This window comes from Bos indicus, chromosome 1 (assembly GCF_029378745.1).
Source record: "Bos indicus isolate NIAB-ARS_2022 breed Sahiwal x Tharparkar chromosome 1, NIAB-ARS_B.indTharparkar_mat_pri_1.0, whole genome shotgun sequence".
Lineage (NCBI taxonomy): Eukaryota > Metazoa > Chordata > Mammalia > Artiodactyla > Bovidae > Bos > Bos indicus.
In genome coordinates this window covers 57,689,082-57,703,839 of record NC_091760.1, presented here as the reverse complement: position 1 = coordinate 57,703,839, position 14,758 = coordinate 57,689,082, and the positions used below count along the sequence as shown (strand labels likewise).

Genomic DNA, 14,758 nt, shown 5'->3' with positions numbered 1-14,758 from the left:
ATACATGAACCGTGAACTTCCAGATGTTCAAGCTGGTTTAGAAAAGGCAGAGGAACCAGAAATCAAATTGCCAACATCCGCTGGATCATGGAAAAAGCAAGAGAGTTCCAGAAAAACATATATTTCTGCTTTATTGACTATGCCAAAGTCTTTGACTGTGTAGATAACAATAAACTGTGGAAAATTCTGAAAGAGATGGGAATACCAGACCACCTGAACTGCCTCTTGAGAAACCTGTATGCAGGTCAGGAAGCAACAGTTAGAGCTGGACATGGAACAACAGACTGGTTCCAAATAGGAAAAGGAGTATGTCAAGGCTGTATATTGTCACCCTGCTTATTTAACTTATATGCAGAGTACATCATGAGAAACGCTGGGCTGGAGAAGCATAAGCTGGAATCAAGACTGTCAGGGGAAATATCAATAACCTCAGATATGCAGATGACATCACCCTTATGGCAGAAAGTGAAGAGGAACTAAAAAGCCACTTGATGAAGGTGAAAGAGGAGAGTGAAAAAGTTGGCTTAAAGCTCAACATTCAGAAAACAAAGATTATGGCATCTGGTCCCATCACTTCATGGGAAATAGATGGAGAAACAGTGGAAACAGTGTCAGACTTTATTTTTGGGGGCTCCAAAATCACTGCAGATGGTGACTGCAGCCATGAAATTAAAAGACGCTTACTCCTTGGAGGGAAAGTTATGACCAACCTAGATAGCATATTCAAAAGCAGAGACATTACTTTGCCAACAAAGGTCTGTCTAGTCAAGGCTATGGTTTTTCCTGTGGTCATGTATGGATGTGAGAGTTGGACTGTGAAGAAAGCTGAGCGCCGAAGAATCGATGCTTTTGAACTGTGGTGTTGGAGAAGACTCTTGAGAGTCCCTTGGACTGCAAGGAGATCCAACCAATTCATTCTAAAGGAGATTTCTTTGGAAGGAATGATGCTAAAGCTGAAACTCCAGTACTTTGGCCACCTCATGTGAAGAGTTGACTCATTGGAAAAGACTCTGATGCTGGGAGGGATTGTGGGCAGGAAGAGAAGGGGACAACAAAGGATGAGATGGCTGGATGGCATCACCGACTCAATGGACGTGAGTCTGAGTGAACTCCAGGAGATGGTGATGGACAGGGAGGCCTGGTGTGCTGCAATTCATGGGGTCGCAAAGAGCTGGACATGACTGAGTGACTGAACTGAACTGAACTGATAGCTATTCAGGATTCCTTGCAATTACATATGAACTTTAGGATTAGCTTGCCTTTCATTTGGATTTTCATAAGGATTGCATCTAACTTGTAAATTGTCATGTTAAAATATTAAACTTTCTGATTTATGAAATAGAATGGCTTTTCATTTATTTAGATCTTAATTCCTGTTAGAAATATCTTATAGTTTTCAGTGTACATGTCTTTAGTAAAATTTAATCTTATGTATTTTTATGCTATTTTAAATAAAATTTTGTTTCTAATTTCTTTTTTGTACTGTCCATTTCTCGTGTATAGAAATACAAATCATTTCTGTATATTGATCTTGTATCTTGAAGCTTTGCTGAATTCATTTAATACTTTATTTGCTTTTTGTGAATTCTGTAGCATTTTCTGTATTTAAGATCCTGTCATTGAGAAATAATTTTACTTCTTCCTTTCCAATTGGGATGTCTTTTCTTAACTTAGATTCAAGAGAGGTTTTCCTCTTTTCAATAGAAGTATCAATAAGTACACAATGGTTCTTTTAAAGCCTTCAATAGTGACTTAAGCTGCAACTATCTGAGTAATTATTTCTGTTGATGTGACAAAGAAATGGAGATCCGAAAAACTAGGATTTATAGTCAATCTACCTTTTAGGCTGTCTCTTAAGTATCATTCATCTCACAGTAGGTAGTAGAGATTCTGGAGTCAGGTGGGTTAATTTAGAATCCTAGTCTTTATTAAATCATTTATTAGCTGAAGGAGCTTTACAGGTCTGTTTTTTCACTTGAAAAATGGGTGAAGTAATATTAATATCTATGTCATATTCTGAAAGCTAACTGATATAGTTAAAGCATTTGACAAAGTAACTGTCACATAGTAGATACCAGTATATGCTAGTTGAGTTCTCCTTTGCCTACCTTACAGGATTGTTGTAAAGATTACATAAATTGTGTGTGTAGAAGCACATAGTCCAGAGAATAACAATAGCTAAGCACTTAAATATTAGCATTTACTGGTAAGCGCTAAATAGTGTTCGATTAAAAATTGAATTCTTTAGCCAATGGATGAAGTCACTATCAAAGATGAACAAGCACACTAGAAAAGAAATAATCATGAAAGTGAATCAGCAGAAATAACAGCAGCAGATTTATATCCCTAAGACTTCAGTTATTAAAATTATCCAATATGGACTATAAGTATTACTGAAATGTTGAAATTAGCAAGTGATGGAATCACAAACATGAGCAAAGTCAATCACCAAAAGAAAATGAATAGAAAAACGGAAAATACATGTAATTCTTAAAATTAAAAATTCAGCTTAAGTTTTCAGAATTAAAAGGTAATACGCTTGTGTGCTTAGTCACTCAGTTGTGTCCCATGTACTCTTTGTGATCCCATGTAGTCCACCAGGCTCCTCTCTGCATTGAATTTTCCAGGCAAGAATACTGCAGCAGGTTGCCATTTCCTGCTCCAAGGGATCTTTCTGACCCAGGGATGGAACCTACATTTCCTGCATTGGCAGGCAGATTCCTTAGCACTGAGCCACCTGATATATCTAATTGGATGGGATGCAGGTAGAGCTGTACAATGACAATAAATGCAGGGCCTCTGTATCAGTGCCAGGCCTCTGACAGGAGAAGATCAGGACTATGAGATCTGAAGTGGTGACACTTGGGTGGGCAAACCTGAAAATCTTGAACTTCCGCATTCTCATGAATACCCTGGCTTGGTAGAAGTAGCCACCTCTCTTCTGCTGGAGAACAATAACAATAACCTTTTATCACCTTTAAGTGCTGCAAAGACATCATGAGATAAAGCTTGTTCTTAGTTTCTACCACCTTTCATTGCTTCCATGGTAATTACCCAGGTCGAGTCTCAACATAGCTGGAGGGGAAAATACAGTGGCTGCTTCAGGAAAAGTACAACTTATCAACTGAAAGAATTACAGGACTTGACTGATACCAGTAAATACTAATAGAACATATAAGGGAATGGATCTTGAGGATACTGAACCAGAGAGCTGCAACATAAGGCCAGATTGGGAAGAAATTTATTGGCACAGAGTTCTTAGCCATAATTCAGTTTTCAACATTCTGCTGAGGACATTTGGAGCTGGTGCAATTATATTCCTGAGATGGTTCTTGTTTGGAAGAAGAATCTTGATTCTTGGAAAGAAGGTTATGACAAACCAGACAGCATATTAAAAAGCAAAGACAGGACTTCCCTGGTGGTCAAGTGGTTAAGAATTCCACCTGCCAATGCAGGGGACACGGGTTCAGTCCCTGGAGTAGGAAGACTCCACGTGCTACAGGACAACTAAGCCTATGAGCCACAACTACTGAGCCTGCGAGCCCTAGATAGAGCCCATGTTCTGCCACAAGAGAAGCCACTGCAAGGAGAAGCCCAAGCACGGCAACAAAGAGTAGCCACTGCTCACCACAATTAGAGAGAGCCTGCATGCAGCAACAAAGACCCAGAGCAGCCAAAAGAAAATAAATAAAATTTAAAAAAAAAAAAAGCAAAGACATCTCTTTGCTGACAAAGGTCTGTATTGTCAAAGCTAAGGTTTTTCCAGTAATCACGTACAGATGTAAGAGTTGAATCATAAAGAAGGCTGAATGCCAAAGAATTGATGCATTCAAATAGTGGTGCTGGAAAAGACTCGAGAGTCCCTTAGAGAGCAAGGAGAACAAACTCATCAATCCTAAGGGAAATCAATCCTGAATATTAATTGGAAGGACTGATGCTGAGGCTGAAGCTCCAATACTTTGGCCACCTGATACAAAGAGCCGACGCATTGAAAAAGACCCTGATGCTCGGAAAGATTGAAGGCAAAAGAAGAAGAGGGTGGTAGAGGAGGAATGGCATCACTGATTCAATGGACATGAACTTGGGTGAACTCTGGGAGATGGTAAGGGAAAGAGAGGTCTGGCTTGCTGCAGTCCATGGGGTCTCAAAGAGTCTGACATGACTTAGCAATTGAACAACAACATACCTGATAAGGGGTTAGCATCCAAAATATATAAGGAATTCATACATTGAATAGCAAAAAACAAGCAATCCAATTAAAAATGGTCAGAGGAACTGAATAGACATTTTACCAAAGAGGACATACGAAAGGCCAATACAAACATGAAAAGGTGCTTAGGGAAGTACAAATCAAAATCACAATGAAATATCATCTCATACCTGTTAGAATGCCTATCATCAAAAACAAACAAACAAACAAACAAAAAAAACCAAGAAGTAGTAAGTATTGGCAAGAACATGAAAAAGAGGGAACAATATTACACGCTTGGTAGGAATGTAAACTGGTACACCCACTTTGGGAAACAGTATGCTGTGCTAAGTCACGTCAGTCGTGTCTGACTCTGTGTGACCCCATAGACGGCAGCCCACCAGGCTCCCCCGTCCCTGGGATTCTCCAGGCAAGAACACTGGAGTGGGTTGCCATTTCCTCCTCCAGTGCATGAAAGTGAAAAATGAAAGTGAAGTCGCTCAGTCGTGTCCGACTCTTAGCGACCCCATGGACTCTTCTATCCATGGGATTTTCCAGGCAAGAGTACTGGAGTGGGGTGCGGAGGTTCCTCAAATAATTAAAAATGAAACTACCATATGATCTAGCAGTCCCACTTCTGGGTATATATCCAAAAGAAATAAAAACAACATATCAGAAAGAAATCTGCAATCATATTTTATAGTAACATTATTCACAATAGTTAAGATATAAAAATAAACTAAGTATCCATCAATGGATGAATGGATAAAGAAAATACAGTGGAGAAAGAAGGAATTTTTGTCATTTGTGACAATATGGTTGGATTGTGACAGTTCTATGCTAAATGTAAGTCAGACCAAAAAAGACAAATACTGCATGGTATGACTTATATGTTGACTCTAAAAATAAGTAAAATGAAATGAAATAATAGATTTTTAAAAGTCAACTAATAGAAACAGGCATACACACTGAGGAAACCAGAATTGAAAGAGACACGTGTACCCCAATGTTCATCACAGCACTGTTTATAATAGCCAGGACATGGAAGCAACCTAGATGTCCATCAGCAGATGAATGGATAAGAAAGCAGTGGTACATATACACAATGGAGTATTACTCAGCCATTAAAAAGAATACATTTGAATCAGTTCTAATGAGGTGGATGAAACTGGAGCCAATTATACAGAGTGAAGTAAGCCAGAAAGAAAAACACCAATACAGTATACTAACGCATATATATGGAATTTAGAAAGATGGTAATGATAACCCTGTATGTGAGACAGCAAAACAGACACAGATGTATAGAACAGTCTTTTGGACTCTGTGGGAGAGGGAGAGGGTGGGATGATTTGGGAGAATGACATTGAAACATGTATAATATCATATATGAAACGAGTCACTAGTCCAGGTTCGATGCACGATACTGGATGCTTGGGGCTGGTGCACTGGGACGACCCAGAGGGATGGTATGGGGAGGGAGGAGGGAGGAGGGCTCAGGATGGGGAACACACGTATACCTGTGGCAGATTCATTTTGATATATGGCAAAACCGATACAATATTGTAAAGTGAAAAAATAAAATAAAAAATTAAACCAGTAAAAAAAAAAAAAAAAAAGAAACAGAGAGTAGAAAAAGAGGCTACCAGAGCTGAGAATTTAGGGAAATTGAGCTTAGTAAAAGGTTACAAACTTTCAGCTATAAGGTGAATAAAGTCTGAAGATGTAATGTAAGACATGGTGACTATAAAAGAAAAGAATTTAGTCATACCTCAAAATAGTCACACATCATGTGAGGCGATGCATGTATCAATTAACTAGATGGGAGGAATCCTTTCACAAAGTATGTATATATATATTAAGCCACTAGGATAGACAGTTTCAATATCTACAATTTTACATGTCAGTTATACCTCAATATGACTGAGTTTTTTTAAAAGAAAAGAAAAACAATCTGAAGAGACAGCTGAGAGGGAAGTGTTATCTTGAAGTTAACAAGGCTTACATTCTATGGGTCTCCCTCTCTCTGGCACTGCCTGAGACCTTGGAGGATTTTGCAATTTGATGACAGGATCATATATGCATTTATGATTTATCACATTTTTATTAAATAGGGATCCAAATCATAAATATTGTAAAAATTTCAGGTCCTGCATAACATGGGTCTAACTTTAAGAATAATGAAGTAATCAGCACTCACCTGCTCTTTAGTCAATAATTGATTAATCATTTTGTTTTAGTTTTAGCGATAATAATGCATTATTATACTACTTGAATAATTTTAAAATAAAATTAAAATTGCATAAAGTAAATCCTTTCACCCATAATTCTACTCTCTAGCATACTCAGTATAAAAATAATTTTTCAAAGCACATATGTTAATTTAAAGTTTTTGATAAAATGTGGGCCTATCCTGTTTGACTCCCACACATATTAGGATTTGTGCCAGATTATATGCCTTGACAAGGAAAAATGCTCATGATCCATTGCTAAGAGAAAAATAAGCAGGTTATAGAACAACATACATGATATAGTTCTTTTTGTATTCATAGATAATGATTATATAAACAAAAATATTGGAACAATATTAAAACTGATAATAGTAGCCATCTCTGAGAAGTGTATTGATTAGAAGGTGGGAGAGATTTTTTTAAATTAATATCCCCAGTTTGAATTATCTCTGTTATATGATCTGAAGTATTTCTACTAAAAGTATAAGCAAAAATGAGACCGTGAGGAAAGAAAGAAAGAAAGAGGGGAAACTAGCCTGAAGACATTTACAGAGGAGGAAATTACAGGACCAGTATCTGAAGTAGAATGCCAGCAAGTGTTTGGTAGTGATGACTACTTCTCAGAATTAAGCAGGGCTTTGTGGCTATTGATGATTAGATCAGGACTGAGTATATAATGAAATTAATTCAGTGTAATTATTTTATCAGATAAAACTATCTCTGTTTTTAAACTTTTTTTTTGCAGACATTGCTTTCTTCGTGCATGCCATAAAATAGTATTTACTGATGAATTTGAGTACATCGGATACCTTGTCATACTAATGAATATGTTTCCTATTATAATTTCTTGTATATCTGTGTTAAACGATATCTATGAGACAGAATTAGCATATGCTAACTACTCCTTTCTTGCATTTTATATCATGGAGGCACTACTTAAGGTAAAGCTAAATGTGCTTTTGTGTGTGTGTGGTACGTCTAACAGGGAGGTTGCATAACTTCATTTTTCACCCTAGGTGCCCAGACAGTTTTCTAAAGGATTGTATAAAATTCTCCCTCACTCCTCAAACAAATTTTTTTTTTAAAGGTGATTTTTACGGTGACAATAATAAATATTCACATTTTAAGTACTGATTTTGTATTTGTAAATGCTCAAATAATGTGTGTCAAAGAAGTGCAGAGTGAGTTACAAGGGTATTGGTAATGTTCTTCAGCTTGGCAAAGTGGTGAGCACCTGGGTTTTTTAAAATTTATTTTTATACTAGATAAATAAACAGATGGATAAGTAGACTGATAGAGATTCATTTATACTTAAAAAACATTTCATAGTTTGATTTTTTTAGTTTAGTGTAAAGATAGCTGTTAAATGATGGAAATATATGTCCACAAACTGACAACAGTGTTGTGTTATATGGGGCTTCCCTAGGGCCTCAGCCGTAAAGAATCCACCTGCCAATGAGGGAGACATGGGCTCAATCCCTGTGTTGGGAAGATTCCCTGGGGAGGAAAACAGCAACCGACTTCAGTATTCTTCTGCCTGAGAAATCCCATGGACAGAGGAGCCTCGCAGTCCACTCCATGGGGTCGCAAAGAATCAGACACAACTTAGCAATTAAACAACAACAACAAATTGTGTCATATGAATCAAATTGTATATAAAATATTTTTATCCAGATGGTTTAAATAGAGGAATTAAGTTTGATATTTGGACAAAATGGATGAATCTCAAATCATTACTGGAAAATTAAAATACTAGAGCTATGATTACTGGGGGGAGTGAAATGGATTCATATTCAATCATTGTATGTAATAAATTCCAACTAGTTGGAATAACCATAGGAGATGTCACAAAGTTAAGAAAAAATAAAGCAATTCGAGTTAGCATTAGTACTAGGGTGAGGGTGAGAGTAAAGTGTTCCCTAAAATCATTTAATATGTACTATAGTGGAAAGAACAATGAGCCCAGATGCAGACCTGACTCTGACTTTGGCTTTCTCCAACAAAATGTTAGCTGTTCACCAAGTCACTAAGCTTTTTTCAGCTTCAGTTTCTTCTTCTGTAAAATATCAAGGTTGGCCTAAATCTTCATAGCTGAGAGGACACTCCCAACTGTTCAATCCTGTGTTTGCCTCTCCTTTTTGTTTAACTCAAGATTCATCTTCACTGCCCAGTTTACGAACTTGCCGTCACTTATTTTCTTTGCCCTTTTTTCTATTTAGTTCAGTTCTCCCCCCTTTGTAGTATGCCTTTTAAAATATTCATTATATCAATAACAACAATAATAAATGATCACTGAGGTGCCAGGTATTACTACAATTATAACATTTCAAATCCTTGTTTATACTTTAATATAGATATTATGCCTTGCATTTTACAGATGAGGGACCTGAGTCTCTGAGAAGTTTTGTAACTTGTTTAAGGTCACACAGCTAATGAATAGAAGAGTTGGGATCCAATCCCTCAAAGTTTGTGTTCTTTCTTATATATAATTCTGCCTTAAACTTTCCTTCTCGTATTTTCAAACTTTCCCCCAATACTCCTCAACCTATCAGAGTAATGAATCTTTTAAAACTTTCTCAGAGGAAGGATAACTACTCTTCTGCATCAGAGTGCCAGAGGCTTTAACAACTTATTTGACAGATCTCTCTTCCTTTGAAGCTTGTGCTATCATTTTATACCAAGCTCTTCCTCTCCTAGGGCTGTATTCTATCTCTCTCTCTCTCTCTCTCTCTCTCTCTCTCTCTCTTTCTGTGTGTGTGTGTGTGTGTGCGTGTGTGTGCGTGTGTGTGCGTGTGTGTGTTAGCAGCTCAGTCATGTCCAACTCTTTGCAACCCCATGGACTGTAGCCCACAGGTTCCTCTGTCTATGGAATTCTCCCAGCAAGAATACTGGAGTAGGTTGCCATTCCCTTCTCCAGGGGGTCTTCTCAATCCTGGGATCAAACCATCCTTTCCTGTGCCTCCTGCACTGCGGGCAAATTCTTTACCATCTGAGCCCCCAGAGAAGCCCGAGTGGCTGTATTCTTTGACCTCCAAATAACTCCTTCGTGTTTCTGAATACTTGGTATCTAGATAAAGTCTTAATATTTATAACAGTTCTTCCAAGCTCCTAAGAGAAAGAACTCACCTATACTCTGTTGCAACAAGAAGGAAATGAGACTTACAGTAGCTAAATTGTGTCTTGCACAGGACCTGGATCTGATCTTCTGCTCCCTAGATTCAGACATTGACTTTCCTCAGCCTGGCCAAATGAGAGCACACTCAAGAGAAATGACCCTATACCATTAAACCCTCTACCACTTGTCTGTTTACAAACAAGTGTGACAATTTCTTTGGCCACCTGATGCAAAGAAGGGTCATTGGAAAAGACCCTAATGCTGGGAAAGATTGAAGGCAGCAGGAGAAGGGGATGACAGAAGATGAGATGGTTGGATGGCATCACTGATGTGATGGACATGAGTTTGAGTAGACTCTGGGAGTTGGTGTTGGACAGGGAAGCCTGGCATGCTGAGGTCCATGGGTTCACAGAGTCGGACACAACTGAGTGACTGAACTGAACTAATGACAATTTCTTAATTTACAATGAAGCTTTTGCTCTCCCTGGCATAAATATGTCTATCTCCTTCACTTTCTCTGAATTATAGTGAGTAGGAGGATTGGGTTGCTTAAAAGACAGATTAATCAAAATTATAAATCAGTATATTAAGTATTATGATTAAGAAATATACAGGGTGCTATTGGAAAACATGGGAATTCCTTATACAGAATAGTAGGGTCAGAGAAACAAGTCTATTAAGGAAAGGAGATGCTTGAATTGAACTTTGAATAATGAATAGGAGTAAAAGTAGAGACTGAACATGTAAGTATGGAGCAGAATAGACAACAAGAACAAAGGAAAACTTAGAAGTGCCAATGTGACACACACAGGGAACCCGACTCCCAATGACAGGAGCTTAGAGATGGATTGGTCAGGATGAAGACTGGAGAGATGTTAAATTTGTGTGGAGGATATGGAAAATAAAGCAAGAGACACGGACATGAATTATAAGATAGGGTCTCATGGGCCAGGCTATGTCAGTCACTTCTCTGGCATCAACTACCATTCATGGTCTGATGACCCCCAAACTTATGTCTCCTGCTTGGACTTTGTTCAAAGCCTCAGATCATATAAACAACTGATGACTGGGTCTCTACAACAAACCAACATCTCAAATAATTTATTCAAAATAAGTTTATCATCTCTAAACCTACTCTTCTTTCAAAGTTCCACTGGAAATCTAATTTCACAGGCTAGAATCCACAATCATTTTTGACTGTTCCCACTCTTAGTTACAGTTGTTCTTCAGTCACTAAGTCCTGTCTGACTCTTTGCGACCCCATGGACTGCAGTACACCAGGCTTACCTATCCTTCACTATTTCCTGGAGTTTGCTCAAATTGATGTATATTGAGTTGGTGATGCTGTGCAACTGTCTCATCCTCTGTCACCCACTTCTCCTGCCCTCAGTCTTTCCCAGCATCAAAGTCTTTTCCAATGAGTTGACTCTGCATCTGGAGAAGGCAATGGCACCCCACTCCAGTACTCTTGCCTGGAAAATCCCATGGACGGAGGAGCCTGGTAGGCTGTAGACCATGGGGTCGCGAAGAGTTGGACACGACTGAGCGACTTCACTTTCACTTTTCCCTTTCATGCATTGGAGAAGGAAATGGCAACCCACTCCAGTGTTCTTGCCTGGAGAATCCCAGGGACGGGGGAGCCTGGTGGGCTGCCGTCTCTGGGGTCGCACAGAGTTGGACACGACTGAAGTGACTTAGCAGCAGCAGCAGCAGCAGCAGACTCTGTATCAGGTGGCCAAGGTATTGGTGTTTCAGCTTCAGCATCAGTTCTTCCAGTGAATACTCAGAGTTGATTTCCTTAAGGATTAACTGGTTTGATCTCCCTGATATCCAAGGGACTCTCTAGAGTCTTCTCCAGCACAATTTGAACATATCACTTCTTCAGCCCTCAGCCTTCTTATGGTCCAACTCTCACATCTGTACATGACTACTGGAAATACCATAGCTTTGACTATGTGGACCTTTGTTGGCAAAGTAATGTCTCTGCTTTTTAATATGCTGTCTAGGTTTGTTATAGCTTTTCTTCCAAGGAGCAACATCTTTTAATTTCATGGTTGCCGTCAGCATCCACAGTGACTTGGACTTCTTTGGAGCCCAAGAAGATAATATCTAACACTGTTTCCACTTTTTGCCCATCTATTTGCCATGAAATGATGGGACCAGATGCTGTGATCTTTGTTTTTTGAATGTTGAGTTTTAAGCCTGCTCTTTCACTCTCCTCTTTCACCCTCATCAAGAGGCTCTTTAGTTCCTCTTCACTTTCTGCCATTAGAGTGGATATCATCTGTATATCTGAGGTTGTTTATGTTTCTCCCAGCAATCTTGATTCCAGCTTGTGATTCATCCAGCCTGGCATTTTGCATGATGTACTCTGCATATAAGTTAAATAAACAGGGTGACAATATAGAGCCTTGATGTATTCCTTTCCCAATTTTGAACCAGTCCATTATTCCATGCCTGATTCTAACTGTTGCTTCTTGACCTGCTTATTTATATAGTAAGATTTCAATAAAATATTTTTAAATAAATAAAGAATGAATGAATTAGTAGGTATTTTGAATAGTTTCTGTCTTGGAATAGATGCTTCAATGTTTTAACCATTTAATTTCAAGTTGATGTGATCACTTGCTAGTATTTCAGACAAGTAGAGTCTTAAGGTAGATCAGAGAAAATCTTAACTATTCATGTTTAAGTTATTATGGAAAATAATGTTGTGAAAGCAAAAACAAATAAGGTAGTACAATTTCTTTTTAAATCAACAGATAGCAGCAATGAGGAAGGAATATTTTTTCCATGCCTGGAATCTATTTGAGCTAACAATTACGTTAGTTGGCATCATAGATGTAATGCTGATTGAGACAAATTCCATTAACTATTATATTTTTGATTTGGTCCAAATAGTCATCATTATGAAAATTGTTAGATTTCTTCGCATCCTACGCATTTTGAAGGTAAAAAACTATTAAATCAAACAGTTTCAAATTTCTCCTAACTACTTCATGAAATATGGATGAAAATCAGCTTACTAGTTTTGTGGTTTCCACTTTCTGTTGGGCTGATGTTTATATTTAGATTCTTTTGACAAGTTAAGTCTCATAACAGATTATATTATGAATATCTAAATTATATTAGAAATTCATTTAGCACACGAAAGTAAAGAAATACTCATCACAGCCTTTCCTTTTAGTAGAAAGCACATGGAAACCCCAAAGTAACATTTATTCTTATGAATACCTGAAATAAATGATAGGAATTAGCAAAGCAAATCATGTATGTTTGTAGTGACAGTGCAAGTAGTATATATTCATACAAATTAAGGAACTGAAAAATACACACTTTGTGTTCTATAAACTTACAGTATTATGAAATCACAGCATCTAAAATGACCTTTAATTGTCTAATGTGTCTTTCTATAGCAATATAACAAGTAATTGTTTTCTGTATGAGTGTGGAGCACTGTGGAGCAAAGATAGGAAAATGTAGGGGTTGGCCAGTTCTGCTGAAGTTAGGAGACAGACAGTACAGTGGTGACAGATAAGCTGGAGACTTAAACCCGCAGCAAAGAAACAATGAGAAGTTAATTGTGGGGTCAAATAAGGACCATAGTTGTGGTGAGCTCTAACTCAATTAACTATGAAGCATCTAGTGAAAATTTTAGTGGGAGGTTTAGTCGGTAAAAGTGGCAATACTTCATAGACAGTCATTTTGTGACCTAAGCCCAGAAGATCAACCACGTTGTTTTCCAAGAATAAAACCACTTAAAATATCATGCAATTCTCTACAATGGAAATAAGTGGAAAACAAAGTCTTAACTTCACATAGGCATCTAATATTATTAGTTATGGGGAAGTAGCTCTAGCCACAAAGTTACAGAGATTCTGTGCATAAAATAACTAAGAATCTTGACAAGTTGCTATAGTTACCAGAGAGAATGTCATTTCTTATTACTACCTATTTTAAACTAGCCAACATAAAATCAACCATAATTTGTACAAATTTTATTAAATATAGTCTTGTTTTTTCAGCTTGTAACACCAAGGTTGCTGCAAATATTAGATAAAAGGATGAGTCATCAGCTGTCCTTTAGATATGCTATACTAAAAGGATATGTCCAAGGCGAAGCAGATATAATGACTATAATTGATAAGATTGCAAGTTCTAAACAGGTTAAACAGGTGAGGAAAACTTTAAATACTAAGAAAATGGTTTATTTCCCTCACTCCTCAGTTGCCCTCACCCATCGTGTCTTCTTTCTATATATGTAGAGGTGATCTCTGACTCCTGGTTTACTGAGAAATTTTTGCAAAAACAGAAATGAATCTACATTTATATTACTCAGGTGACTCCTTACTGAAGTATCTATGACACATTAGCAAGTTATGAGGCTCCTCTAGGTCCATCTATGTTTCTGCAAATAAGAGTATTTTCTTCTTATTATGGCTAAATAGTATTCCATTGTGTATATGTGCCGCATCATCTTTATCCATTTATCTGTCAATGGACATTTAGGTTGCTTCCATGTCTTGACTATCATAAACAGCATTATTCATACCAGCTAAAAAGTTGAGACAACCCACATGTCTATCAGCTGTTGAACTGATAAATAAAATGTGATGTAATTGCACAATGGAATACTAATATTATTATTAATATTATATTAATTTATTAATTAATAATTAATTGATTATTAATTATTAAATTGATTTAAAATTAATTTATATATAATATATTAATAAATATATATATTAATATTATTAATAATAATACTAATATTATTAAGCAATAAAAAGGATGAAATATCGATACTATAGCATGAATGAACTTTGAAAGCATGCTAACTGAAAGAAGATAGTCACAAAGCACTTATAGTATGATTCAATATATAAGAAATGTCCAGAACAGGCAAATCTGTACAGACAGAAAATAGACTACTGGTTGCCTATGGCTGGGGGTGGGGGGTTGGGTGTGGATGAGGAGGAACTGTAATGGTTATGAAATTTCTTTTTGGAGGATGAAGATGTTTTAAAATTGATTGTGAGGATGATTGCACAATACCATGAATGTATTAAAAACCATTTAATTGTATACTTCGAATGAGTGGGAAAAAAAAAAAAAAACACAAGTCATGAGCCTCTTGGAGCACACATTTTGGTCCTTTTGGAGCTATCATGAAACCCATGTGCACAAATCAGCTTCTCTCAATGCAAGTTCCAGGATCTATCAGGC

General features: G+C 37.3%; 1 protein-coding gene across 5 annotated transcripts in view; it reads left to right on the top strand.

Annotated features, from left to right (window-relative positions):
• The window catches only part of SLC9C1 (solute carrier family 9 member C1), a 114,669-nt gene that overhangs the window by 65,848 nt on the left and 34,063 nt on the right, over positions 1 to 14,758 (top strand). For all 5 annotated transcript variants that reach the window (XM_070787726.1, XM_070787704.1, XM_070787718.1 and 2 more), the window contains 3 exons: positions 7,163 to 7,358; positions 12,295 to 12,483; positions 13,558 to 13,707. In XM_070787726.1, coding sequence (XP_070643827.1) covers positions 7,163 to 7,358; positions 12,295 to 12,483; positions 13,558 to 13,707 — 535 coding nt within the window. The remainder of the gene's footprint in view (positions 1 to 7,162; positions 7,359 to 12,294; positions 12,484 to 13,557; positions 13,708 to 14,758) is intronic.